General features: G+C 42.5%; 1 protein-coding gene across 1 annotated transcript; it reads left to right on the top strand.

Moving 5' to 3' along the window:
- Nucleotides 1-86: 86 nt before the first annotated feature.
- KDM4A (lysine (K)-specific demethylase 4A) lies at nucleotides 87-26,112 on the top strand (the record flags this gene model as incomplete). The annotated part of the gene is made up of 20 exons (XM_010582729.1): nucleotides 87-313; nucleotides 1,413-1,527; nucleotides 2,384-2,577; nucleotides 4,039-4,088; nucleotides 4,609-4,712; nucleotides 5,782-5,919; nucleotides 6,837-7,087; nucleotides 7,861-8,051; nucleotides 9,332-9,693; nucleotides 11,470-11,590; nucleotides 12,200-12,378; nucleotides 14,668-14,872; nucleotides 15,128-15,204; nucleotides 15,973-16,028; nucleotides 16,658-16,766; nucleotides 17,724-17,912; nucleotides 18,612-18,782; nucleotides 19,282-19,401; nucleotides 20,041-20,133; nucleotides 21,193-26,112. Coding segments are annotated over 20 exons (3,093 nt in total), but the record flags the coding sequence as incomplete, so codon positions are not given.
- Nucleotides 26,113-27,713: the final 1,601 nt, after the last annotated feature.

Here is a 27,713-nt window from a genome sequence, read left to right as displayed (position 1 = left end):
GGCCCCGGCCCCGGCCCCGGGGGGCGTTGGGCCCCGGCCCCGGCCCCGGCCGGGGGTGTTCGGGGCCGTTGGCCCAAGTTTGACGGTCTCCCGGGCGGCGGGCGGCGGTTACGGCGGGTGCGTTTTGCTTCCTGCAGATAGTTCCTCCGAAGGAGTGGAAGCCGCGGCGGTGCTACGATGACATCGACGAGCTCGTCATCCCAGCGCCCATCCAGCAGGTGGTGACGGGGCAGTCCGGCCTCTTCACGCAGTACAACATCCAGAAGAAGGCCATGACGGTCCGCGAGTTCAGGAGAATCGCCAACAGCGACAAGTACGTCCGCGTCCCCGTGGGGATGGGCACCGCGGGCCTTCCCCCTGCCCCGGCTGCCCCGGGCCGGGCCCCCGGTGCCGGTGCCACCAGCGGCGTGACCGTAACGCCCTGAGCGGGTGGCGTGTGCTTGTGAAACCGGCCGTGCGGATGGGGGACCTCTGTGGCCTGTGTCACCTGGCAGGAGGATACGTAATGCCGGCAGAACTTTTCGTTTCCACTGTGGGCTCCCGTCAGTCTCTCTGTCCGTCCCCAGGAGGTAGACCGTTGAAATACTTACTGAGTAGGGTAGCAGAGAAAGGAACGTTCTTGACGTGAAAAAGGAGACGGAGAAAAGATGGCTTTAAAAGGAGTTTGAGCAAAAGAACTGTTTAGAAATAGTGTTGGAATTGCCAGCTGCAGTCGGTCCGCTGAAGCTTATTTTATCTTGCAAGAGCAGTACGCATCAGTTATCTTAGGATTCTGTTTCCCTAATAGAACAATTCAATGAAAATTACTCATTTATGCTAAATATGTGATTGTCTGGAACATAACATATGTATACACACACACCCCTATTTAAACGGGTGTTAGAGTGTAAATTTGATCGCCCGGTGCTGCACAAAGAGGCCAGTATATAGTTAGCAGGGAATGGACATCAAGAGCTGGTATTTTGTTGGTAAACTGAGCGTGCTTGACCAGTTTACTAGCAGGTGAGTCTGGATGTTACCTTTACAGTGGCAGAAAACTTTGGTTTTGGTGTGGGGTTTTTTTTTCCCAAGTTGTTCTTTGTATCATTTCTGGTTTTGACTACATCCTTCCTTGCTAAGTAGCAACAAATAGAAAGTGAAATTTTTCTGACCCGAGAGAAGTGCACAAAGCAAAAATGAAAGTAAACTGAGAAATGGGCGAGGTAATTTTCTTCCTGATCCTTCATTCCCAAGTCTCACAGGAACAGAGCTGTGGCTGCTGTCAGTGCTGTTCTGGGAGTTAGGGGTCTGACTGGTAACATGTATTAGGTGTTTTTATTGTAGCTTTTGATTCTTTCAGTGGTGGAAGATGTTGGTTTAGAATCGTCAAGTATCAAACTGCAAAGTCTTTAGTATCTTTGTTGTTTTTTCAGGTACTGCACACCCCGCTACACGGACTTTGAAGACCTTGAACGAAAGTACTGGAAGAACCTTACATTCAATGCCCCTATCTACGGCGCTGATGTTAATGGCACGCTTTATGACAAGGTGAGAAAACTGGTTTGGTTTTCAAGTAACGGTTGTCCCTGTATACTGCATTCCATAAATACTGATGCAGCATTTGACTCTTAACTTGCAGAAAGAGTTAATGATAGTCTTAGCAGAGTTCCAGCTTCTGGAGTAGACAGGAACACAGTAAACCACGTTTATAACATACTCTCCATTTATCCCAGGTAGCTAAAGAACGCTAATAGAGGTAATGTTCTAAGGGACCTCTGTTAGTGTAAGTTCAGTGTAATACAGTTTAGTTCAAGGAAGCAAACACTGCTGTTGTGTAAGTGTTGCTTTTGTACTGCTTTGTCCTGAAAGGCATATGGGAGTTGGAAGTGTTGATCAGTGAATACACGCTGTGTTGGTATCCACTACTGCATGCGTTTTTGTGGGACAGCTCTGTAGCCATTATGTGTTAGGATGATAAACATTAGAAAAGGGTATGCATTCTACTTGGTAGTCTCCTAAATTATGATGGTTTATTCTTTTAAAAAATGTTTGGAATGAAAAGTGTTTCTGTTCAAGAGGGTTCAGACATCAGCTCGAGCTCGCGCTGTTGTTCTCTGCTCTGTAAAGTCTGTAGCTTCATGATTATTTCTCCTTCCTAATCATTAAGTTGGCTGATAACTTTTTTTTTCCTCCATAAATGTGGCTAGTAAACAATCAGTATGTAAGCTAACACCATGCGAAACTTTTGTTTTAGGTGAACTAGCTAATGGTTTGAGCTGTGCCAGTAGATGATTTGTCTTGATGTGCTGTGTCACAAGCATCTGCTAGCTTTTGCAACTGTCGCCTTATTTGTGTGGTTGAGTTCTTCATAATGCTTGTTTAACATGAGGCCTGTGTTTTGCAGCATGTAGATGCGTGGAATATTGGCAGATTGAACACGATCCTGGATATTGTGGAGAATGAAAGCGGCATAACCATTGAAGGAGTGAATACTCCTTACCTATATTTTGGCATGTGGAAAACTTCCTTTGCTTGGCATACCGAGGACATGGATCTCTACAGTATTAATTACTTGCATTTTGGGGAACCCAAGTCATGGTAAGATTTTTCTAGGGAAGCTTCTAGGTGCAGAAGAACAATACCATGAAGCGTTAGAGTCAAAGTTGTGAAGTTACGAGAGTTGACTAAAGGAATTACCATCCCTCTGATCTTGCACTGCAGTTGTATATGATGGCAAGAATACTAGAAACCTGTAAGGAACTGCAAAGCAGTGTGTGTCCTCAGTAGCATTTGTTTGGTTACCTTCTAGAAAGTCCATTTGCTGTCCTGATGTAAAGAGTTCTTCAGAATTATAATATAGGGTGGACACTCTCTGCTGCGATAGGGCCAGAATTTGGAAAACTGGCTTATGATTTCCTGAGGCTCTAAAATGACCATACAGAGGTAATATGCCTGTTGTCATGCAGACACTAGGGGAACAGGCAATTTTTAACAGACTTTGAAATGTAGCTGTTTATTGTAGATCTAAAAGCAGGATAGTGGATCTTGCTGAGCGGTTCATCCAGCGTCTGAGCTTTCATGATTGTTTTTAGGGGAGGCTCCCGAATTTTTCTGTAGCATGGGTTGAATTTTAGGAGTGAATCATTCCCTTCTGTTCACAAATTTCTCAAACAACTTCAACAATTGTTTCCATGGCACTTTTGTTGGAAACTAGGATTTTTGGCTGCCTTCTAATACAACTTTGAAGTAAAAAATAATAGCTAGCATGATGTGACCAATGAACAACCCCATGCAGTGGCAATAGCGTAGGAACACAAAACAATAGTTTAGTCAGATAAACCCTTTGTCCATTGCTTCTTTTACAGTAGTAACTGGAAGAAGTTAACTTTGCTGATACCTTAGTCTGATTTATTTAACAAGGAACTCGCATCAAGAATACAGCACTCTATTCCAGAGCGAAAGCAAGCTAAGTAGGTGGTTTCATTTACTGCAGTCAAACCAACTAGGAGTTTGTGGAGTCCATAAAAAGGTGTGTACAGAAAGAGAGAGACGTAGCCCTAAAGAGCATGCCACAAGTTGTGCTCATTTTAAGGATGTGGCATTGCGTCTGACTTAGTCCCATCTTGGTCTGAGCAGCTGAGAGAGATGATTCCATTTTTTCTCTTGCTCTGTGTTCCTCCTTGCACTGAGCATACTAGTGATTGCACAGCTGTGAGCAGAGATGGGTCAGGAAGTGCTCTTCCCTTTCTTCTTGTAATTCATGTTTTGCTGTGCAGATCTAATTAAATACATCAGACTTCTTACTCCCTCGACAGTTAAGCAAAAGTCAGTAGAGGACATGGTCAGCTTTTGGCTCTTGATTTTTCTTGGGATAGAGAGGTAAAAGTCTGTGATAAAGATTTTTAGCTTTATATCATTGAACTTTGAAAGAGACAGTGTAGAGATGGAGGATTTTTTTTTAAGTAATTCATGCCTTGACATCCATTTATGTTTTCCAGTCAAACCTTGAGATTTTTGTCATGTCACTTGAACTTAACAGACTTGTTCTTATGACTGCAGGTACTCTATCCCTCCAGAGCATGGGAAGCGACTGGAAAGACTTGCAAAAGGTAATCGGGCAATTCATGTCCTGCCTTTTGCAGAAGGTGGGATGGACAGCCACAATGGTTTTCAGCTCTTTTAGAGTACAACACACCTGTAACATTTATAAGAGCGCAGGCTGGCACGACTGAACTTTTAGAATATAGATTATATTACTTCTGAGTGTTTGTTGTATACACACAAAAGAAATGTCACATTACAAATAACGCAGTTGTGGTCTGTCTCACCTTTTAATGACAAAATCCTTAACTATTGAATATTAGAACTGGAAGGTTATAGCCAAGGGAAGATTGTTCTATGTGTGGTCTTTCTTATGCTTTTTCAAACTGGCATCTGTTAAAGATAAATCTCCAGGAGTTATCCTTTTTCTTCAGAATGCCAGCTAACACACTTCAGATAAGGTGGTCCATACTTGTAGGCTTAGGGAAAAGTACCGTTTAGACAGTAACTTTTCCTAAAAATTACTGAAAAAATTAACTTAGTTCACAGCAGAATGGTAACATCTCTCCCTGCCTTTATTTTAAACAGGTTTCTTTCCAGGAAGTGCCCAAAGCTGTGAGGCGTTTCTCCGTCACAAGATGACCCTCATCTCTCCATCAATTCTGAAGAAATACGGCATCCCATTTGATAAGGTGTAGAAAAGTAATCAGGGTTATACCAGCTCAGTCAAGAGGTTCATGCAGCCCTGTCTCATCTCTAACAGCAGCCAATAGCAGATGCTTAGAGAGGAAAATAAGAACAGGGCAGTGGGTATAAGGCAATCCTTTCCCACTATACCTCTGTTTATCCAGCAGTTGGGGCCTGAAAGAGTTTGAGACAGAAAAGTCTGTCAGGGACTATTAAAAACAAAGACTCTGTCTATTGTGATTTTTTGATATTTTTTCTTTTTTTAAACTTAAAACTGTACACAACATCCTGTGTTAGATTAACTTCGCTGCTTAGCTGTGTATTCAGTGAAGAGAGATTGTTCTTTTTTTGTTTCAGACTTGTCCCCTGCTAATTTTGTTTGCTGTGATCTTCTTTCTCAATAGAAAATATGGCTTGTTCCCTATTAATTTTTTTTCATTACATTAGTAAAGTTACAGACTTCCTTACTTTCTCAGGTGATAACCTGCCATCCCAGCTCCCCACACATACACGTTGAAGATCTAGTCTTTGAGTCCTTATTCAGAAGCACTGTCACATCTATGTGGGCAGCTGAAGGGTTTTGTTGTCATGAACCTTTGTTAGACAGTGGGGAAATGTTGAAGAGCAGCAGTGGAAGGCTGACTGAGAGTTGTACTTGAATATGAACAGCAAAAGAAAATAGCAGTAAATTTCCAAGCTGTGTGTGGATAGAAATTTTACTTGGCCTTAGATACTGCTCAGCCAAACCTGTAGCTGACGGAGATAAGTACCTTTATGACTTTCACATAGCTTGTCACAGAGTATTTCATGTGCATAACCATCTTCGGTGCTATTTTGACCAGTTGTGTTGTGTTTTAGTAAAAAACTGTTGAGTGTTGCTTTCCAGTAAACAGATACTTAACCTAGGTAGGAGAATAATGAACTTAAGTCTATCCATTGTAGCACGTAACTCCAGCCACCATCTGTGGGCGGGAGTTTCGGATACACTGCATGAGGGCTACAGGAGCTCCTTTTATACAGACCCACCAAGTAGACTCAAGTTGTGAACAATGCGGTGTCTCAATTGTCTTCTAGGTGACACAGGAGGCTGGAGAATTCATGATAACCTTTCCTTATAGCTATCATGCTGGCTTTAATCATGGCTTTAACTGCGCTGAATCTACCAACTTTGCTACTCTTCGGTGGATTGAGTATGGGAAGCAGTCTGTACTGGTAAGTGGTCTGTTGCCATCCTGTTGCGTACAAATAACCTAATGCTCTGCTGCTCATTAAGCCCCCACTGTTTGTTCTAAGGGAGTGAATTCAGTGCTTTGTCCATTTACGATGCGATGTCTGCTTTCTGATACAGTAACCATGTCCAGTCAGCCTCCTGCTTCATGTCCTTGTTTGAGCTGTGGATAGCATGTAACAGGGTTTTTAGCTTTGTGTAGATCAAGTGAGGCTTCAAAGAAAAGCAGAGTACTGGTTGTCTTTCCAAAGGTGAAAGGGTGTGCTTGGTGGTCAGGATTCGTCAGTATTTTGTCTGATATTTTAACCATTATTTATTGACTGTTTAGCCTGCAAGTATGACTTTGGTAACTTAAGTCACTTATCAAAATAAGTATCTTGGCTGAACCTTTAGACTGGATAGTGTTACATCGCTGTAGAAGTGCCTTACAAACACAGGTTATGTTTGCAGAAGTTATATTGAAGTGAATGCTTTGAAGCACTAGTTGTAACCATGCCCAGATGAGGGGAACCTCTACTGCTCTGGGTCAGCCCAGAGTTTGTATGGCTCCAACTTCCTCATTATAGTCTCTGGTTTTGCTGGCTGGTTTTCTATAAGCTCATTTTAAAACAGTCAGCTTCTACCAGCAACTCTTTAAATAGGCTGGTGAGCTTTCTTTCTTAGTTATCATGATAGCATCTGGTTTCCTGTTTTGTCATTTTTGCTGGCTTTTCAGCCCAGTTTTTAGTAACTTAATATATGCCCTTTTGATTTCCTAGGAAAGAGTCTTGAGAGTTCTGAGGCTCAATTAACTGTGGGGTTTTTTTCCTTCAGTTAACCTCCTCAAAGCAAAGTGATATAGGAATGCAGAGTAGAATTGTTGAGTATGTGGCCTTACTTGGAATATTTTCTGTGACTTCAGTGCTCTTGTCGAAAGGACATGGTGAAGATCTCCATGGATGTGTTTGTGAGGAAGTACCAGCCAGATCGTTACAAGCTTTGGAAAGCCGGGAAGGACGTGACTGTCATTGACCATGCTCTTCCAACCCCAGAGGCAGCAGAGTTCCTTAAAGGGGATCTCATGCAAAAAGTCAAGAATGGGAAACAGTGTGCTGAGGAAATGGAAACAGGAGAGACGTGCAAAGAGGAAGTGGATGGGGATGAGACAAAAAGGTAGTGCTTTATTTAGTCCTCTGCTTTTCTGTTGGATTATTAGAAATTGGACCCAGCTGCAATTGAAAGTTTGCCATTCTGGTAGAACAACAGCAGTCAGAGTTAGCAACAATCTGTTTTCTTGGGAATACATTTTACTCTTAATTTTTTTTTTTTACTGTTTGAGTCCACATTGATGATGGTCTGTGATATACAGGAAATGCACCAGCTTGGAAGGTAGTTCTTTGTCTTTGGACAGACATCCAAAGCCTGGATTGGAAGCGTACACTGGGAGGCCAGAAGAAAAAGGGGGTGTATTGGAATCATGGTAGCAAATTGCAGTACCATCAGTGCTGCAAGCTGCAACATCGGTGTGCAGTTCCTGGTTGCTGAAGGTGGGCAGGCTAATCATCTTACATTTTGCAGTTAAATCTTTCCCAGCCAGTGTCAGCTACGGTTCCTAAAGCTGTCTTTGGTGGTGTTTTTTTGTTGTTGTTGTTTTGCATTGGGTTGGGTTTTGTTTGGATTCTTTTTGTTTAAGGTAAAGAACGCCTGGCTAGAACATAGCTGCTTAATACATGATTAACAGATGCTGAGGAGTCATCCCAAAGGATTACTGACTCTGCTTCTGTAAAGGCAAAGAAAACACTTCAGAATAATTCGGAAACTATTTGGCTTGCCAGATGCTGTCTCATAAAACACTGATCTAAACCAGGCTGTGTTTTGTGCATTCAGACAGAAATTCAGTGTGCTTGCGTGTTTGGTAACCTGACATATGGATTTGTCTTCTGCAGCATCCCCAAGCATCGCATAGGAACAAAAAGGCACAGGGTCTGCCTGGAAGTGCCTCAGGAGGTGAGTGAGAGCGAGGCCTTCCCCAAGGAGGAGCTGAGTTCTGCGCAGTATGAAGTGGACATGGCAGAGCCTCGTGAGAGACCTACGAGTGAACTTGTGCAGCAAGGTGAACAAAGGCTCAAGCATCCAGGTAACTGTGTGTCAAGCTTTATCCTGGTACGGAGGAACAGGGTAGTATTTTTCAGGGAGAGAAGCTGTTAGAGCTTAATCTTTCGTCTTTCATCTCTTTCATCTAATGCTGGTTGGTAGGATGTTGTTGTGTCCAAAAAAGCAGACACTAGTTTGTCAGAGCCATGGCAAGCACTTTCATGAGACTTGAGATATTACCATTTGATTTTTCAAGACCAAAGAGTGCATCTGAACAATTTTACATTGTGCCCCTTAGTTAAATTTGTCTGACGCTTTTGCTGCTGGTTTGAATAAATGAAATAACCACAGCTTGAATTGTTAGCCTTTGTAGCCTATCTGTGGATAACTCCCCAGTGACAATTATGTAAAAAAAAAAGTTGGGGGAGAGCAAAGGTGTAGGCAGCCATCCTGTAGCTGCTTCAGTGACTGACTGACCAGATAGGTCGTGGGGATGTTGCCCTTCAGCTGAATTAAAGGGAACAGGAAGTATTGCATGAGACTTGCTTAAGAAATTGGTGTTTCTAGTTTTTTATTTTTGCCCTTTTTATTTTGCCTGCCTGCATACAGAAATCCATTGGATGCCTCAGTAGTCTTAAGGTCCTTTGTATCCCTGTTGTGTAATGTGACCTGTTTCTAGAAATTGCTTAGTAAAACATATGCGCACTTCCTGGTAGTGTGGGTCTGGTATGCTGTATAGATGTTTTATTTGTAATTTTGTAATAAGTAGGCTGGAGGAAAATTAATGTGGCTTGTAATGGGTCAGTTATCCTTGCTCTTAAGGGAGGAGCAAGTGGCCTTTGGAACAATATAAGAACAGGGCAAACATCTGTGATGCCTCCCTCTGGTATTCTGTTTTCCAGCCCTTTGCAGCTTGTATTTAATAATCTTTTATTGGTTTTGGGGTTTTATTTTTCTTCTGTTAAGTCTCCCATGAACCCTTGTAACCTCTTACCCACAGCATCATGTGGCCAGGAGTTTGGCTGTTTAGCTACACTGTATAAAGGACCATCTCTCTTTGTTTTGAACTCACTGCCCACTGGTTTTGTTTGATATACCGTAGTTCTTGTGCTGGAAGAGGCCATGAGCAGATGCTTTTATTCTCTTTCTAAGCCACCCATGGTTTTATAGGTGTTTGAATTAATGATCTACACTTTACATGACTTAGTGTCACTTTTTTGTGTGTAGCAGTTTGCTTTCCTGTTTGGCTTTGTGCAAATGGTTGCACAAATATTGTCTCCACTGCCCAGACTTCAGAAGAAGTCAGTATATCCTTTCTTCTAGATCGTGTGGACTCAGCCAAATTTGAAGAACTGAAAACAGTGAAGCTTGAGGAGGAAGAAGAGGAAGAACAAGAAGCAGCTGCATTGGATCTCTCCATTTCACATGCTTCAAATTCCACTTCAGTGTTGCCACCTTCAAAGCAGAGTGCAACGTCCAGTGTTCAGTCCAGTTCGCCTGCGTATTCTGGTTCTTCAGACTCTGAATCGACTGATCTGTTGGCAAAACGAACTCTTCCTGGGCCAGCTGGGGTGCTTACAGTCCATAGCTATGCTAAAGGGGATGCCAGCGGATCTGACAATGAACAGACTTCAGGAAAGCAAGCCAGTGCCACTGCCAGCGTGAATGAGCAAGAACTGGCAGAGGTATGAATGGCAAGAGTACTGAAAGCTTAAGGGCTGTATTACAAAACTTCCTATCTGTGCAGATTATGTTTTCATTCCATTGGTGTTTGCATAACAGGTTGCTTAGTTGTTAATGTGTTTTTTAATGCCTATGGGGTTTGCTAAACAAGAATTAAGATGAAAGTCTTATACTCTTACCTCTTCTAGAAAATGAGGAGATCTCTTATTTTAAGAACTTCTTTAAATTATTTAAGTGCTTTAAGGTGAAGGGTAGCTTGGTGGTTTTGACATGGTAGTGTTAACAGGCTGATTCAGGTCCTTTTATAGTAAGAGACACCTATTTGTACCTAAAATGAATCTAGTTTAATCCAGCCTTTATTATGAGCACATTGATATGTTTGAGGGTTTTTTAAATATAAAATTGCATACATACTATATATGTGTGTGTCCCTTTTAAAAAAAGAAATGATATAACAAAAATTATTGGTTTGGAGAATGTAAATCTGAGTGTTTAAGAACTGCCAATTAATGTTTTATTAGACAACCCAAGAGAAGGCTGTAATAGTTAAAATCTTGCCTGGTGGTGTCTTTCCAAATTATTTTGTTTCCCTCTTTAAATCTGTGTTTAGAGAGTGGGAGGCAGGTAATGATTGTGTCTTCGAAATTCAGGAATTACAGAAACAGAACAGCAAATGGGCAAATCTGTTGATACTTAAGCTGAAACTGAGAAAGAGTTCTCATGGATAATTAAACTAAAGAAATTATGTTGCTGATACCGATGTCTCCATTGCATACTCCATGTAGGGAAAAGGTGAAATTTTGAATGGGTGTAGATAGTTTTCTCCAGTGTGGTGTATTTTGAAACAAATTTTCCATCAGATGGCAACTGGGAATGCTAATTTCCATTTGAATAAAAGCATTTCTGTTTCTTAGAAGTCTCGTATCCAACTCTATGTAGGAGATGAGAGATAATGATTGTTATGCTCTTTTCTGGCTTCTTTTATGAAAAGGAAGTGATCTAAAAAAAATGTAAGATGCATTTAATCTAAGGTTTGCTTGTGTTCTTAAAGGAATAACGGATTTATAAAAGAAAAGGGGGGGGAGGGGGGGGGCAGTTCTTATCTAGTGAGAGGCTGCCTGGGCTGTTAAAATCATTGTCTTGCTTGTCAGGTTGGTAGTAATTTTGTCAGTGTGTCACTTATTTTTACATAAGGCTAAGGGGAAGAGGAATTAACTATTGTTGTAGTCTCCTTCTTTCAGTCTGTCTGGAAAGACATCAATGTAAGTAATAAGCAGAGAAGGTGAAAGTTTTTCCTTCATTTAAAATAAGCCTGTTAGTTCCAGATGCCAGTGAACTCTGTAATTTGTTTTTCATTTTACTATTTTTTATTTTTAAATTTGGAATTTTTAATTTCACACACAAACTGAGGATTTTTCCAGAATGAGTGACTCTTCTAAGTTGAACCATTCAAATTGTCTTTTTTTGTTTCTGTCTTTTACATGATTCTTATATAAACAGACTTGCATGAAAAGCTATGTCGGGACCTGTGAAAAGTCTCCATTCTAATGGCTCAGTAGAGTTAGTACAGCTCTGTCTGGTTTTCCCTAGCAAAACTGCTGCACCAGTTCTTTCAGAAACTTAGCTAGTTTAGAGCTGAAGTTAGTTTGATAGAAATAAAGTTATGGAAGCATGTGTGCATTTTGTGGAGGAATATTTAAGTTCAAAATAAATTCCTTTAAAAATAATGTCAAAAGGACACATGCTAATTGACTGCTGAATTGCTTCTCCTCTTCCAGGTAGCAAAGGAGTACATAAGATCAATGAAGGAGAGTAAGAAGTCCAAGGGTCGTCGCCAGCCATTGAGCAAGCTGCCACGCCATCACCCGCTCTTGGTTAAAGACTGCATTAGTGATGACGGTAAGTAAGCCTTGTGCTCTTTGGGAAACTGTAGAGAGGGTCTTAGCTTCTGTGTACAGTATAGGGTATTCCATTAAGTAACTGGCGATGAACAGGAGTCAGCAAGTGACACTTCTGCATCCTAGACAAGGTGGTTATCTCATTTTTCTGTGCTTGCATCATTAAACTTTTCTCTCAAGTGGTATCTTCTTTCTTTCTTGTTCCATTCTTTGGAAAGTCACAACTCTGAAAAGAAAATTAAACTGGTACCAGAGACTGTTGCTTAATAGCATCTGCCTTAGAGCATTCTAGTAATCGATGTAAATATTCATGATTTAAAAAAAAACAAAACAACAACACCAGATTCTTTGACTGACAGCCTTAGTCTTGTAATTTAGAGCTGATGCTGTTCTCACCCAATAAGCCTATCTTGTGTTTGCATGGTTGCTTGATTAGTAGAAGGCTATTAAAAAGAAGACTGAGTTACTGGCTCCCATCACTCTTCTGTCAGTTTGATTTCTGGCAGTCTTTCTTTCATCTTCATTCGTAACTTCTTGACTTATTTTCATTTGCAAGAAGGTTATCTATAAAAGGACATATAATCACTGAGTTAATGACCTCTTATTGCAGAGGCATCAGAGCAGCTAACTCCTGAAGAAGAGGCTGAGGAGACAGAAGCATGGGCCAAGCCACTTAGCCAGCTGTGGCAGAATCGGCCACCAAATTTTGAGGCCGAAAAAGAATACAATCGGACCATGGCTCAGCAGTCTCCTTACTGTGCTGTTTGTATGCTCTTCCAGACGTATCAGGTATGTAGACCAAGTCTGTTAATACTGTCATAGAGATAACCAAATAGGTTGCTGCCGTGATGCATAGTTTTAAAAATGTCGTTTTGCATATTGCCAGTTAGCAAAAGCTGTATCAGTGTTGCAGTCTTCCCAAGGAATTGTTCCAGGAGAGCACAATTGGGTGAACCTCACCATACCTGTGAGGGACTGCTTGTGGGTTCCCAGGGACTCGCTCAGCTGTTCAGCAGAAGTTTTTGTGTTCTGTGGTTTTTTCTCAAACCACAAAATGGAGCTTGAATGTTGCTGGAGCTGACTATAAAATCCCATTTCTCTCTTCTGCACTGACACCTTCACTTCTACAATTCTTTGAAAAACACTTTACATCCACTCATAGCACATGGTCTTTGGGGAGCTGGCAAGGAAGAAAACCCTTTACTTAAAAGGATATAGGGTTGTGTTTGTGGATGGCATAGATAGAAAGCTGTCTTTTCTTGGAGTATATCCATATTGACAGTAGCTATGGCATGTGAAAATTCTCTTTAACAAAGTGCAGCTGTAGCAACGCATAGCTTGAGATGGGTTGCAGAACCCCTTTGTCATGTTGACTAAATGCTTAGGCAGGAGTCCCACACTAAATTTTTTGCTGTGCCAAAGCTATGTAATTTTGAGGTAGCTTGGAATAGTTTTCTTGATTGTGTGCTCAACCTGCAACTTAAAGGTAGTTTGTTCCTTCCCATGTGCTGAGCATATTTGATTCATTTGAGATCACTGTATGATTATGGTGGCACTAGGAATGTGTTCACCACAGTTTTGGAAATAAAGACCTCAAATTTTTGTTGAGGGTTTCTATTTCGTATAGTTCCAAAATTCCATGAAAAGCGTAGACCATAGTTTTTGTTCAATCTTGCTATTTCTGTCTGAGAGTAGACTCTTATTAAGACTGGAAATTCTACACAGAAGCTGCATAGTACGTTGGGATTTCCCTAGTGCTGACAGTGTATAAAGTTAACAATTGGAGGACAGTTTAAGTTCTGTTGGCTTCTTTTTTGAGTTCTAAATGCTATTAAGCAGAAAACTGTAGCTTCAGGTTTTCAAATGTCTGTCTACACCAGGCGGTGAAGCAGAAAGTCTTCCAGGATTTGAGCTGTGGTTAGGGTCTTTGTTCCAACTTCAGAAAGTCTATAGGAAGTCTGGGAACTCACTTCAGTTACCCATTCAGTTAAAAACTGGCACGAAATGCCAGACAAATAGTCACTCTTCCTTTGTGAAGAAGAAAAGTATCTAGCTGCTTGGAAAAAAAAAGTCATATTTTCTTCAACTTTGTTATAGCTTTCCCTCAGTCATTTAGTCTTTTGCTTGACGTGCAATGTTCAGTGTAAATCAGTAAGTTTTACAGAATCTGAATAAACAAGACTTGTTGAAAACATGTCAGTTTCCTTCCAAATATGACGCTTACCTGGACTTTTTTTTCCTACTTCTTGATGCACTGTAGGAGGGACAGTGCAGCTTTATTCTGCTACTGCAATTTCTTCTAATAATATTTTTAAAAGATGAGGCAAACTACTTTTGTGGTGGCCTGTGAAGTGCAAAAGATGGTTTGAAACATTTCTTCAAAGAGAACGATTAATTTCTATTTAGCTGTTAGGAATGGTAACTTGAATGGAAGCATATCTCTGTAAACTTTACATCTAATTGCAGTTTAGTTTGACATTGGTTTAGATGAATAAATTACAAAAGATTAGCTGGAAGTCTCCTGAGCTTTAACTGGGAAACTGCATTTTTAGTCTGCTTATTTCCCATGACAAATTAATATCAAAGGCTGTTAGGCTTGCTCAGAACTACACTAGGAAAAAATAATGGGGATTGCAGTAGGTATCTGTTTGTGTGATCATAATCCTCCCATATTGAGGTAAGATTAAATGTACAATGCTGGATAGCAGTGTTATGATCCTTTGTATTAGAGGGTGGGAGGAATGCAGCAGAGGTATTGCCCGTAGAACATGAGGTGGGCTTGGTGATTCCCTCTCTTCTGTCAGAACAGATGCAGTTTGATGTGTATCTTGTTGCTCATTAGAGGGATGCAGTTCAGACCTTACGTTTTGCCATTTGGGTAGAAAATAATTTCATTCTGAAGCTGTAGGAGCTGAGGATTTTATAAACTAACTACATTTTCACCTAACCTAACTCTTTAGTCTTTCAGTACCATCATTCTTTCTTTAAACTGGATTTATGTATGGAATAATGGGTGAGTAAAGATGATGTGAGATGGTTTTACTTGTAAAACTTAAATTCCCTGTCCATCTTTTATAGGCAGAGTGTGGAGGCAACAGTCAAAACTCTGGAGTAGCTCCAGCTGCTGTGGATGGGAAGATCCGAACCAAACCCCTGATTCCTGAAATGTGCTTTACTACAACTGGCTGCAGCACTGACGTCAATCTTTCAACGCCCTACTTAGAGGAAGATGGAACCAGCGTACTCATCACCTGCAAGAACTGCCGTGTCTGTGTTCATGCAAGTGAGTGCGTCTAGACTTAACCCTAAACTCTAGTGTTCTCTATAGTAAGTCTATACGTCATAGCAAGCCTCTACCCATCTGTTTAATGTGCAAACAGATCAAGTTCAGCCCTCACCTGATGGTACTGGCCGTTGAAATATGGAGTTGACTGCATAATCCTGAGGCTCGTTGATTTAACTTCCTGCTTTACTTCTGGGCCCTAGGGGCATGGGTCTGAGTTTAGGTAAGCTCTTAAGTGAGATGTGTCTGTTCCAGGTTGTTATGGTGTATCCCCTGACAAGGCCACTGAAGACTGGATGTGCTCCAGGTGTACAGAAAATGCCTTAGAAGAGGTAAAGTTTCTCATAAGATTCTCACAGATGGAATCTGGTACATTTGGGAACTTGGCTACAAAGTTAATTTCCATAGTGATTTGTTGTTGTTTTGGGGTTTTGGTTTGTTTTTTATTCTCTCCTGTGAAAAGAAGGCAATTTAGAGAATGTTTAGGAGCCAGTCTCTTGTATTTTGGTGTTTTTTAAGCCATAGTGATTAATCCTTTTAACTAGTGCAAAGCTGCTGAGCTCGCTTGAGTCATAGGGAAGATGTTCTGCATGAATGTGGGAAATAGCTCCATTGTCTGTCTTAATTTATGGTAGCTACTATTTCTAAAACAGAAAGTAACTTCTGTTTATAACTAGGGAGGTGTGCACCTGTGAAGGCAGCAAGAAGAGTGGGATTCCCTCAAAAAACTATATAGACTCTAGGTCAGCAGAATGGGTCAGCCTTTCGAATTGTATTTGCTCCTATTTGTTCCAGATCCTTTTACGCATCCTCAAAGAATATGGGGTATTGCGGTTGTAAAAGGAACCCATAACAAACAAGTTGAACAAGTCTTCAGTGGTAGGTCTGCTTGCCTTCAACAGAGTTTGAGTCTATATTTGTTGCCCTAAGGGGTAGCAGCTTTTGAGAGCTAAAGGGCTGATCTGTACAAGGTAGTTGGCTCTCTTCTGACCATGAAACCATTTTCTTCCTCTGGACATGCATTTTGAGGAGGAAGTTCTGAAGCAAGTGTACCACTGTGGACTTCACTCTTCCAGCTAATGCTTTCTTCCTTGTGCCAGGACTGCTGTTTGTGTTCATTACGAGGAGGAGCACTGCAGAGAGCCAATGATGACAAGTGAGTGTTCCAGATTTTTTGACCTTTAGGGAGAAGCTCAGTTCCTAAGTAGCTGAGGGTAACCTAGTAAAGCCAATGTCTCCATTTGGTGTAACAGAGTGACCAACAACACCTTTCACGCTTTCTGTTAGTGGGGGAGCTGTGGTAAAGTGTGTTCACATTGTGTTGACATGCAGCAATCATCATCTCTTCAGGTAATGCCTCACTCATTCTGTTGACAGCAGCTGTTATTTGCTTTGCATTTTATAGTGCAGAGGTATAATGTACCACATAAAAATAAGTTTCCTGATGAGGTAACATCTCTCAGTACCTTCTGACAGAGGATTATCAGGCAGGCTTTTATAATGCAGGTATACAACCAGCAGAAGCCACACTAAATTGCTCTCCTGTTAAGCCTACTTAATCTACTACTTCTAGTAGTAGATTAGAAGTATGAAGCAGTCTTGGGTTTGCCCCACATGTGCCCTGTCACTTGCAGCAGGAAGGAAGATTACACTGCTAGTTCTCAGAGGCTATTTATTATGATTTACATGGCAAAATTCAACAGAACTGTGTTTACTTAAACTCCAAATCATCCTCTCTCGGCCTAATGCGTATTAATTTGGTTTTCCCCTCTTCTGTCCTGATAGGTGGGTTCATGTGATGTGTGCTGTAGCTGTACTGGAGGCAAAATTTGTGAACATTGCAGAGCGGAGTCCTGTAGATGTTGGCAAAATCCCCCTGCAACGTTTCAGACTGGTAAGGATCACCTGTGCTTCACTGGTAGGGTTTCAAAGTGTCTCTTCAGTCCATTCAGAATCTGGGAGACTTTGCTTATTCCTTTTAACCCAAGTTCTCTCCAGACTGAAAAATTTAATCTGCTCTGTTCTTTGTATGGGAAATGGCAATTGTCCCTGTTGCCATTTTTTTGAACCATTCCCTGTTCTAGTATGTGTTTATTCAGATGAGGAGCCAGCAAGGGGGGCGCAGTTTTCAGTATGTGGCAAATTACATTTATACAGTGGTGTAGTAGTGATATTTGTTTGTTTGTTGTTTTTCTAATCCCTAGTATTTAACTTGCTTTATTGACTGCTGTTGAGCAATGAGATGCTTCAGGTTATGCGAGGCATTTGTATAATGGGGGAATGTCTTCAGCAAGAAAGCAACTGTACTTAATTCTTCTAACAGCTCAGTGTTGAGGGGGAAATGATTTTAACTGCTTTGTATATGCTAATGCATTACAGATAACATTTTTTCCTACAAAAGCCCATCAGGCCTGACCCAAGTGTAACTGGGTGCCTGGTAGTAGTGACAGAATTTTAACTGTTACTTCTGTGGTCTTTGCCCATTATTCTAATCTTGTTGCTTGTCTTTGTGTGACTTAATAGCCAAGTGCTGAAAGGCCTTGTTCACTGTGGAGCATTGTAGGCTGATTTAATCCAAAATCTCCCATTGCTAGCATCCTTGGGTTGCATGCTTTGTGCATGTTGAGCTGGTAGATATTTAATGTACAATTTTGTCTGTGGGGTTACTTAAACTTATGAATTATTGCCTTGTCATAAACTAGAACTGGTAGCCTTTTGCTTCTTTTTGTTCAGAAAGTAGCAGTGCTTTCACAGAAAGTAAATGGGACAGTATCAGACTCTTAGACCAGCTAGCCCTTTGTGTGGGGTAAAAGCTAGTGCCAACCGATAACCTCTAGTCTCCTGTCCACAGAAATGCATCTTCTGCAAGAAACGAAGAAAGAGAATTGCAGGTTGCTGTGTACAGTGCTCACATGGTCGGTGTCCCACATCCTTTCATGTCAGCTGTGCCCAAGCAGCAGGAGTCATGATGCAGCCTGATGACTGGCCATTTGTTGTCTTCATTACCTGCTTCAGGCATAAGATTCCATCTCAGGCAGAGGTGAGTAGGTGTGTGATTCCCAGGATTTGAACTGCAGTATCTTGGAGGGACTGAGAAGTTTTAGATTGTGTGATTCTTTTAAAACTTCATTGAAGGCTTGGCTCTCGCACAGTGTTCAGTATAATCTAACAGTGTTGGTCTTGGATTCTGATCCCAGCCTTGCTGCTGCTCTGAGTGTTCTTAGTCAGGTCCTTTATTGTATTTTGGTTTGCAGCCCAGAAGGACTGAGAGCATTACATCCCTCCTGTGGCTGTTGTAATGAGGAGTAATAGCGGGGTTTCTGCTGTGATACTTAATATGCAGGAGTTAGTGCTGGGACTCCAGCGGGCTGCGTGAGTGTTCATAGAATTTCATGTTTAAGTGATTGATTAGTTTATGAAGTTCCCATGTAGCCCTTTTAGCCATCAAAACCACAACAATCTATTAGAGAATATTTACTGTAAAGGCCTTGCATTGCTCTGGAGAATCAGAGCTTAATTTACTGAGTAAATTAAGGACAGCAGCATCTAACAGATCAGACTTTAAGCATTTGAAATTCCAGAGACAGAACTCTTCTAAAAATGCTGCTGATGGTGTCTTGCGTAGAGTTACTCACCTGAACTAAAATATTTTGCTTCCTTGTCTGCCAGCACTGGAGCTATGGTCCTCAACACATTCTTTACTGAGTCATTGTGTAAAAAGTGATTTTTCTTTTCTCAGCGAGCTAAGGCTGCACTCCAGGATCTGTCACCTGGACAGATAGTCATCAGCAAGCACAAGAATGGTCGCTTCTATCAATGTGAAGTGGTCAGCCTTGCAAAGGAGACTTTCTATGAGGTCAACTTTGATGATGGTTCCTTCAGTGATAACCTGTATCCAGAGGACATTGTGGTATGTTATGCAGTGGGAATCTGGCTCCGGTAGAGGGCACATGATGCAAGTTCATTCTTGCTGCTGCAGAGCAAACACACCAGGGGATTTGGTAATTGTTCCTACCCTAGGTTGTGTTGTGGCTGACATGTGCTGCAAGATGGCCTTAGGGGTGTTACATGAGAGTGACTTAACTGAGGGCACACAGGAACAGGTGTAACAAGGAGTGCAGCTAATCTTTGGCTGCTTAACAGTGGTAGGTCTGAAGGAAAACTTGCTGATACTTGCATACCATTCCTGCATGAAGTACTTTGAAGTTGGGCCCACTATACTGGGATTTAAATACAGATGATATAGGTGGATGTCTCTCAGCCTAGTTCTCCATTTCTAAAATGGAGTAATTGTTGGGGTGATGTGCGATGTGACTGGGATAGACTCCCCGGTGGTTTGCTGAATCTTCACGTAAGGAAGCTTCTTACCCTTGTCCTTGTCTCTCCCACCTTCCTCCTTTATCCTGTAGAGTCGAGACTGTCTTCAGTTAGGTCCCCCTGCTGAAGGGGAAGTTGTGCAGGTGAGATGGACAGATGGACAAGTTTATGGAGCCAAGTTTGTCGCATCACATGCCATCCAGATGTACCAGGTACAGAATTGTTGTCTGAAAATTGATCATTCATAACAAGCTCATCATGTTAACAGCGCTGTTCTTAAAGTGCACGTTGCTATAGGGCAGTCATGCTTAAACACTTCAGGGGAAGTTACTCAGTCTTGTCAGCAATGCCAGATGCTGGTAACAGTTGCTGGAGTTAAGTGCAAAGTGGTTGCTTGCAACTCTACTTATATCTGGCTACCTACTTGAAAGTGTCAGCTTCTGAAAAATTGCTGATCTGCAGTTCTTCAGCAGACTCTGTCCCTGTAGCTTAAACTACCTAAAATGTTTGATATTTGCTTTTCTCTGTTTTGTGAGAGTCCATCATGCCTTGCACACTTCCAAAGGGATGAATGTTAAGGCCATGTTAAAGTGACGAGCCAGACTGTCTTCTCAGGTGTTACAAGAATATCCCAAAACTTGCTGGGCTTCTTTTACTGTCATGGGCTTAGTGAGGTTTTGGTTAAAGTCTGTTGCAGTGTGCATACCTGCATATGTATCTTATAAAATTCAAGTGGTAGAAGATTATTTCCTGAGAGGCCTCTGTGGGGAGGAGAAGGCAAGTTCTGGGTAGCTGTGGGAGGGTTCTAACTTCTGAGACTTCTGGCAGAACAACTTCTGTTTTTCTTCTAGGTGGAATTTGAAGATGGGTCACAGCTGATGGTGAAAAGGGATGACGTGTATACTCTTGAAGAGGAGCTTCCTAAGAGAGTGAAGTCAAGGCTGGTAGGTAAACAGGGTGCAGACTTCTACTAAAGAAACTCATTTAACTTAATTTGTCCTTGAACAACAAGCTGAGTGCATGGCAGCAAAAGATTACAGTCTGATGCTCTCCTCAATCTTTGTGAAGCTTGGTAGTTGATCAGGCTACAAAAGCAAAGTTCTGTCTTGCACTGGAGAGGCCTTAATTTTCGTTCTGCAGAGATGGGAGTTTATAGCATAGAGTCACTGTTTGGGACAGCACGTTAGTACGTTTTCATGCCTGTATTCGTTAAGTTTCATTGTCTGTTCCCGGTGCAAAGAATGGCCAAGTTCCTTCACTTACCTTTTGCTCTGAAAAGCTCTTAGTAGGGTGGCATCAAAAGAGCTGGCCATTTTTTAAAATTGTAAAATAATTCAAGTGGGAAAGGACCTCTGCAGTTAGCTGCTCCACACACCTGTACAGGGGTAACTTTGAGGTCAGACAGGGTTGCTCAGGGCTCTCTGCAGTCAAGTTTTGATTATCTCCAAGGATGGAGATTGCACAGCCCATTTGGGTCCCTGTTCTGTTGCTTTATGCTTCTCATTATAAAAAACAGAACTACGGACCGCGTGCTATGGTATCTTGCTTTACAGAGTGATCATGCACACCCTAATGCAGAACTTGTTGGCAGGCACATAGGATGTTAGAGGTTTCAGAAAGAATGTATGGTAGCTGAATCCTGACCAGGTGTTTAAACATGCCTGCTCCATAAGGCACAAAATGTACTAGACTGCTTGAAAGTTGGAACACATGAGTGTGTTTATTCCTTTAAGAAAGTGATTGTGAACTTAAATCAGCTACTCAGTTAAATTTGAAACCTGTGATTTTTTTTTTTTAGATCTCTGATTACAGTTCACTTAAACTTATCCCCAGACTTTTAAGTCCAGTTTCTTAAATATTTTTCTTCTTGTGTTTGGTCAGTTTTTGAAGGCAGCTGGATGTTCCTAAACGTCCTGACTTGGTTCTTTCTTACATGCAGTAGGAGGGTATGGAGGCAAGGATTTGATCTGTGTTCTAGTGACTAATTCTGTTTTTTCTCTTAGTCAATAGCTTCAGATATGCGCTTCACAGAGATCTTCGCAGAGAAGGAGGTCAGACAGGAGAGGAAGAGACAAAGAGTGATCAATTCACGCTACCGTGAAGATTACATTGAACCTGCATTGTACCGGGCCATCATGGAGTAAGCGCTGCCTGTGGCAGAGGAAGAAGATGCCCATCTCCCCCAAGGATTTAAATGCTCCAGTACAACAGGCCATATTTGGATGCTTCGAATCCAGGGTTTTTTTGTTTTGTTTTTTAAGGAAGCTAAAAAGCTGATGCTCTGCAGTAGCTGAAAGGCAGCTGTTGGATAGTGAAACAGATCCCATTTGCTGAAGCTGATGCCTGCAGACTCCTGGTCTGAAGTTGGGTCCTTACTGAATAAGCCAGCTTGGGGGTGTTGCTTTCATCTCGTCGAGCAGTCTTGCTTTTTTTATTAGAGACAATTTTGACAGGTGGCAAACTCTTCTGAGAGTTGTAGCCAGGAATCTTGGCAGCTGCAGAATAGTACAGTCTATTGTTTTAATTGAATAATGTTCCTGATTTTGGGAGTCTCCCTGGTGACCACACCTGGGCTTGAGCAGGCAGTATTACTGGTGCTTGAAATTGAACCTCTTTTTATATTTATATCCATCTTTTTTGTCGCAAGCAGCTTCAGTCTCTTGTTTCTCAGCACCTCCTTTCTGAGGGTTGAGCTATAGGCTGTTCAGGTCCAAGCAGACAGGAGGTGCTTGTGTGAACAGGTGAAATGTGAAATTGAATCCTATAAGACAAATTATTTAACCCTCCGTTTAATATTTTTGTTCTGATACTTGTTTTGACTGACTTAATCATAAGTTTAACTGTAATAGTATGTGCCTCAGAATCAATGAATCTTTGTCTGGAGCCCTGCGCAGTGCAGCCTTCTAACAAGAATAGGGTTTCAGCTCCCAATAGACATTTAGCTCCCAAAGAGTTTCTTTTGAATTTCTCCCCACCCCCTCTAAGGCAATAATAACTGAAGGGACAGAGTCCTAACTCTCCCTTCTTGAATCCAAGCATCACAGTATTGGGGATGACAGGGCAGCAGTATCTGAAGCAGTGCAGTACCTCTTCTGTGGCAGCACTGTCTGTCGTGTGGCTGCAGGCTTTTGCTTACAACAGCTAATATTGGGTCTGAGACAGATAGACAGATAAAGCATGCACTGAACTGTATGTATTACTGAAAGGCTGTGCAATGCTCTTCTGAAGCAGGAGTGCTGCTGTGTTGCTGTCTGGCAAAGGTTACCGCAGCATTTTTATAGAGTATTAGTAGGGCACATCTCAGTTGTGTTGGAGAGAACTTGCTACCCCAGCAATAGGGAGCTGAGTTAAGCTGGGTAGTAGGTGCGCCCGGAAGATGTGCCAACTTGCTCCTAGTAATTTAAGCATTAGCGCACCACAGTAGGAGCCATGTAAATACATGTTCCTTTCCCGTTCTGTAGGAAAGGGACTTTAGGCTGTGGAGCAGATTGGCCACCTTCTTTTTGCATGGAATGATGGGGTGACTTTTCCTGCTGGAGAAAACTATGGTTATGTGTTCTCCAGAACCAGTTCAAGAGGAGAATTTTCTAGTGAAACAGACGTAATGCATCCCTGCTTCTATAGGGACTTGGCAATGTGTCTGCAAAGCCTGGATTTGTAACTTTTTTCCTTTTGTTACATAGCAACGCTATAAACCAAACTCTTCTGAAACCCCGGTGCATCGATTTGTGATTAGCAATAAAATGTAGTATGGTGTAGTGATACAACTCTTGATCAGAAAAGAAATAAACTACAACTTTTATAAAGAAAATCTTACTTATCCCTACATTTTTATAGGGTCAGGAGGCTGATATGAGTAGCGAAGATTTGCACAACCACTGTTTTGCGTAGAGGTATTCTGTCCCATTTTTGTGGTGGAATACCTGTTCATCAGTATTGGAAGGCTTAAACAGATTCTGAAAGGAGACAGTGGCTTTCCTTTGTGGGTTTTTTTTTTGTCTTTTTCCCATGTCCAAAACTCCTGGTCTCAGGTATTAAATCGCTTTCTGATGAATGGGATAGTTGGCTTGATAAAACTAGGGTCTGTTAAGACCAGAGTCTAGTAGCTGCAGTTACTCTGGTCTGGGGAATGGGAACGAAATTGCACTTTGATGTCTTAGCTTGTACGTAAACCTCTCTGAAGTGACATGCCGTGAGCAAACGTGGAGAAGAGCTGGCAGGGCCTTAACAACCTTGCCTCTGTTCTGTCAGCGTATCTTAAGATTTGATCTTAACTTCTTGTAGGCTGAACACTACCTGTGTATTACTGAAAAACATACTCATTGTATCATCTGCCATTCTCCCTCCAGAGAAAAGGTGCCTGTGTTCAGGCTTTCTTTCCAAACTGCCATATAACTTAAATGCACCTTTTAGGTGCCATGTGCTACCTGTGCTGCAAACACCTGGCTTGACAGCTTCATTCTAAAATGATGACCTAGTACAAAACAGCTGGATTTGTTTGGAGTGCTGTTGTTCAACTGCAGCAAGTTTTGCCACCCACCTCTAGCAGTACTGAGTGACTTTCAAGAGCTCCTATGCCCCGTATTTGTTCTGGAAGAGGAGCTTTGTTATGCCATGTTTTCTGCAGGCTCCAGATTTGCTCTTGTCAGTTGGCTGCACTGTGTTGGAAACTGCTGCCATCCTGCACTCTGAGACAAAGGGCCTTCCCAATTTTCCTGTCAGTTCTTGTGCTGCATCGTTCAAATGTGAGCGTACTTTACCTACTGCAGTGACTGAACTGCATTTTGGCTTCTCTCTGTGAACTTAAAAATGGTGACCCTAATGTTTGACGGGTCTATATTATTTGACTTTGCAAAAAAATTGGGTTTATGGCTTGAAGTATAACAGGTAGCAATAAAAGCTCTTTACAGAGCAGCTGTCTGAAAGGTACATATGCTTTCCGTTACCTGGACTTTGATCTTGACTGATAATAATTTTCTCCAGTGGTTTGTTTTTGGAAGTGTATTTATCCCTGTTACAGCATCATTCCAATGAGGGCAAGGTGCTGCCAGAGTATCAGCTAGGCAGGTGCTTCTTCAATGTGTTCAGTAGGAAATCACGCTCAATATGCCCCATGGGAGCTCTGATGGCCCTTCGTTAGGTCTGTTGCATGTGCTGCTGCAGGCAGTAGACCTCACTTCATTTTTCATGAAGCTTCCATCTGCGGCTGGTTCAGGCTGGACCCATAAAAAGCATTTTTATTATAAACTGATAGTGGCTTGCCCTCAATTCAGGATGAGCTTGGCAAGCCAGTGATTACTTTTTGTAAAGTTTAAAAAGGTGACTGTATTCTTTGTAAAGCACCTGACTGCAGTAATGTTTCTGCCTGTGGCTGGACTTCTAGGAGACCTTTTTCTCCATCAGCAGACCCCTTAGATGACCAGAGATAGTACCATCAGTAGTAGGACCCATTCTCCTCGCTCCTCTTTCTTCCCAGTGTTTTGAGCTGGGTTGAATTGATTCTGCACTGGTTGAGGAGCATAGCCACATATCCCAAGGCTTCCAATGCATCTCTGTTCTTCCATTCTCTAACTGGGCTTCTGTTGTCTGACATGTCTGCAGTTGTGCTTGTTTTTTAATGCAAACACGGGATGAAATCAAGACTCTGGTAGCCTGTACGTTGTTTTCAATTTGATCGAGTAATAAATCTAACTTCAAAATGGACAATCTGTAGACTAATTTAAGAACTAAAGCAATGTAACCTGGAAATTCTCATCGTGCTTCCAATTCTTCTGTTAGCATTATTCCTTTCTAAGCATCGCCTTAATACTTATCCAGTGACTTCTCAGGTGTCTTTCAGAGATGCTAAGTGGAGTTCTGTTAAGGACTCAGTCCAGCGTGGCTGTTCAGCTAGAACAGGGCCAGAGCCATAATCGTCCCTCCTCATTGAAGTACAGACCTGAGACATCTGCAGTAAGAGCTGAGTTGCCTTAGGTTCGCTCTGTAGCTGCAGGTGGCAGTGCCAGCAGAGGAGTCATCAGAAAATCTTACCTGGTGCAGAGTCAAACAGCTCTGTTCTTTACTTCAGTGTTGACTCTTGAATTTCACAGTGCTGGTTAAGACTTGCTGAACTGGCAGGCAGAGAAAGGAGATTCTTCTACCTTAGCTCAGGGATTTTTGTTACTGATACACTGGGTGACCTTGAGTAAATTGCTTATTCATTGTAGTATTATTTCAGCCCATATCTTTGGAGCCTAAAGTGCCAGGTATTCCTGGAGCCAGCTTTTGTAGTTTGGGGAAATGTTAACATCTCCTTTTCCGTGACAAATTTGTAGACGTTGCACAGAAACTTTAAATGTGTGCAGATAGGTTAGTGTAAAGTGTGTAGTATTTTAGGTTCAACGTGAACAACATGGTGTATTGCTAAAAGTCAAAATAAGCCTTTTTCCTCTTTTCCTGTAATTATTCTTAATTTCTTTGCATTGCTGTTAGAGCTGTTCAGCAGCTTTGGATTTCTCCTTCGGATGAGTGAAGAGTGCAACACTTAGGTGTGGTGAGTGTGTTGTTGCTTGGTTCCAGTAATGAGCATAGCTGAGAGTGTGTATCAGTATTTGCCTTTGACCTCACCGGAATGGTCTACAGAGGAATGGGAAACAGTCACCTGATGGCTATCTTTTGAGGAACCTGTAGCAGATCCACGCAGAAACATCACCACAGCCGCCTTGCTGCAGCATGAGTAATGTGACAATGCTGAAGTCAAAACTGTTCTGACAGCACCTGGAGAACAAGGGAAATATGTAGGGTGGTACTGGAAAAAGATTAAAATGGTATTGTATATGTGTTAATTCTAGACAAAACTGAGTGAAGGTAGGAAAGTCTGAAAAGAGGTGTCCTTGGCCTGTAATTCTGCATTTAAGCAAAGTTCTCACTTTTATGAATTATTCTAGTGGGCTGCGAACACCTTGGTACACGATGCAAGAGAGAAATGAAACAGGCCTGCTGTCCGGGCTCTTCCACCTTGGCTGGGGGAGTTAGTCCCGCTTGAGTTGTTGCCTGGCATACCCAGTGTGGGTCCCTCATGCTGTGCATGCATTTTCATCCCCACTGCTGGCTGAAGGAAGAGCTGCCTTCTCACAGGCTGTAGGAAAGGTGGGTGCTGGTGTGCTGGGATGTTTTCATACCCAGGCTGAAGTCCTCCATATAGAGTTAGGAGAAACATGCCTTTGCAGCTCAAGAATTTGTACCAGCCAGTCTCATATCCAAGCAGTACCTGTGGCTGCACTGTGGTACGTTACATACAAGTATGCTATAGACTAAAACAAACTACTTCAGGTAGAATGAATCAAGTCCACAGTCTTGCTGAACTTAGGGAGGCAGGAGGTGTGTTGTACCCATGGACCTCCAGAGAAGCTTCATACATGGCGATCAGATGGTTGTGAATGTGAGTTGATGTTAATACGCTTGGACTGCCATTTCCTCCAGTGCTAGTGCTTCTCCCGAATACAGTATCTCTCCACCTTTGGGGTTAATTTTTGTGCCTATCCTCACAACAGGGATTAACTCAAACTTCATTACTGATAGCCACAAGCAATTAAAAAAAAAGTGACTCAGTATCTGGGTGCAGGACATGGGTGCCTTTAGTGTGGGTGGTGGGTGCTGGTTGGCTGCAGGTTGCATGTGCAGAGCTATTGAGTTGCAGCCAGTGCTGTGGAAAATGGGAGTGGTGCGTGGTGCTGGTGTGCTGCTGCGGGAGATAAGGACCATTCTGCTGAGAGCAAGGAAATGGGTGATGAGGAGCAACTACACGGAAGGGCTTAGCAGCCCATCTGGTTGGAGCTGTGGTTGCCTGCAGTGGATAGCTGCCCAGGCTGCTTGGCTCCACAGCAGGGATGCAGCTTTTGCTCGTCCAGGCCCAGCAAACCCAGGGCATGATGAAGAGAGCAGTTGTGTTTGCAGCCAGAGGCGGGTCTGTCCCAAGTCCTCTCTGGCTTTCCCATTTCCAGCTGGATAGATGTTTCCAAACACCATTTAACAGCTGGTGTCCACGGGGACTGGCAGGGGAGTTAATGCTCTTATTCTGCTTTTCTCCCTTGCACGTGGGGAGGTAACATGGGGCATCTTGCTTGGACCTTCGGCCGTCCTTGCAGTGGGGCTGGGGCCAGCCCTGCTCTTTCTTGCTCGTTGGAGGTGAAGGCCCTTCTTGGATCCCTGTGGGAACAGGGGTCTGCAGTGCTGTCCCCAGTGGGGAGGCCCCGACTTGAGCCCTCAGCTCTGTGCAGAGCCTGGCAAGGGGAAAGGGACAGAAAAACAGACCTTGGCTCTTCTCCCTCTGCAGCCGGAGCGGCTGAGGGGCTGCCAAGGGCTGTGCGGCAGGGAGAAGAAAGACGGCGTTCATGGGAGCTGCGTGGCTCCGAGCTGCTGGGCTGGGAGCCAGGCACGTCAGCACCTGATGGGCCAGCTCGAGGAAGGGCTTCTTGCTCCTCGCCTTCCCCAGCTGAGCCCAGGACTTCTCAAGATGAGCCCTACTAGGGGGTCTCAGTGTAGT

Source organism: Haliaeetus leucocephalus, unplaced genomic scaffold (assembly GCF_000737465.1).
Source record: "Haliaeetus leucocephalus isolate CR32 unplaced genomic scaffold, Haliaeetus_leucocephalus-4.0 Scaffold848, whole genome shotgun sequence".
NCBI classification, from domain to species: domain Eukaryota; kingdom Metazoa; phylum Chordata; class Aves; order Accipitriformes; family Accipitridae; genus Haliaeetus; species Haliaeetus leucocephalus.
This window is presented reverse-complemented; position numbering and strand designations above follow the sequence as displayed.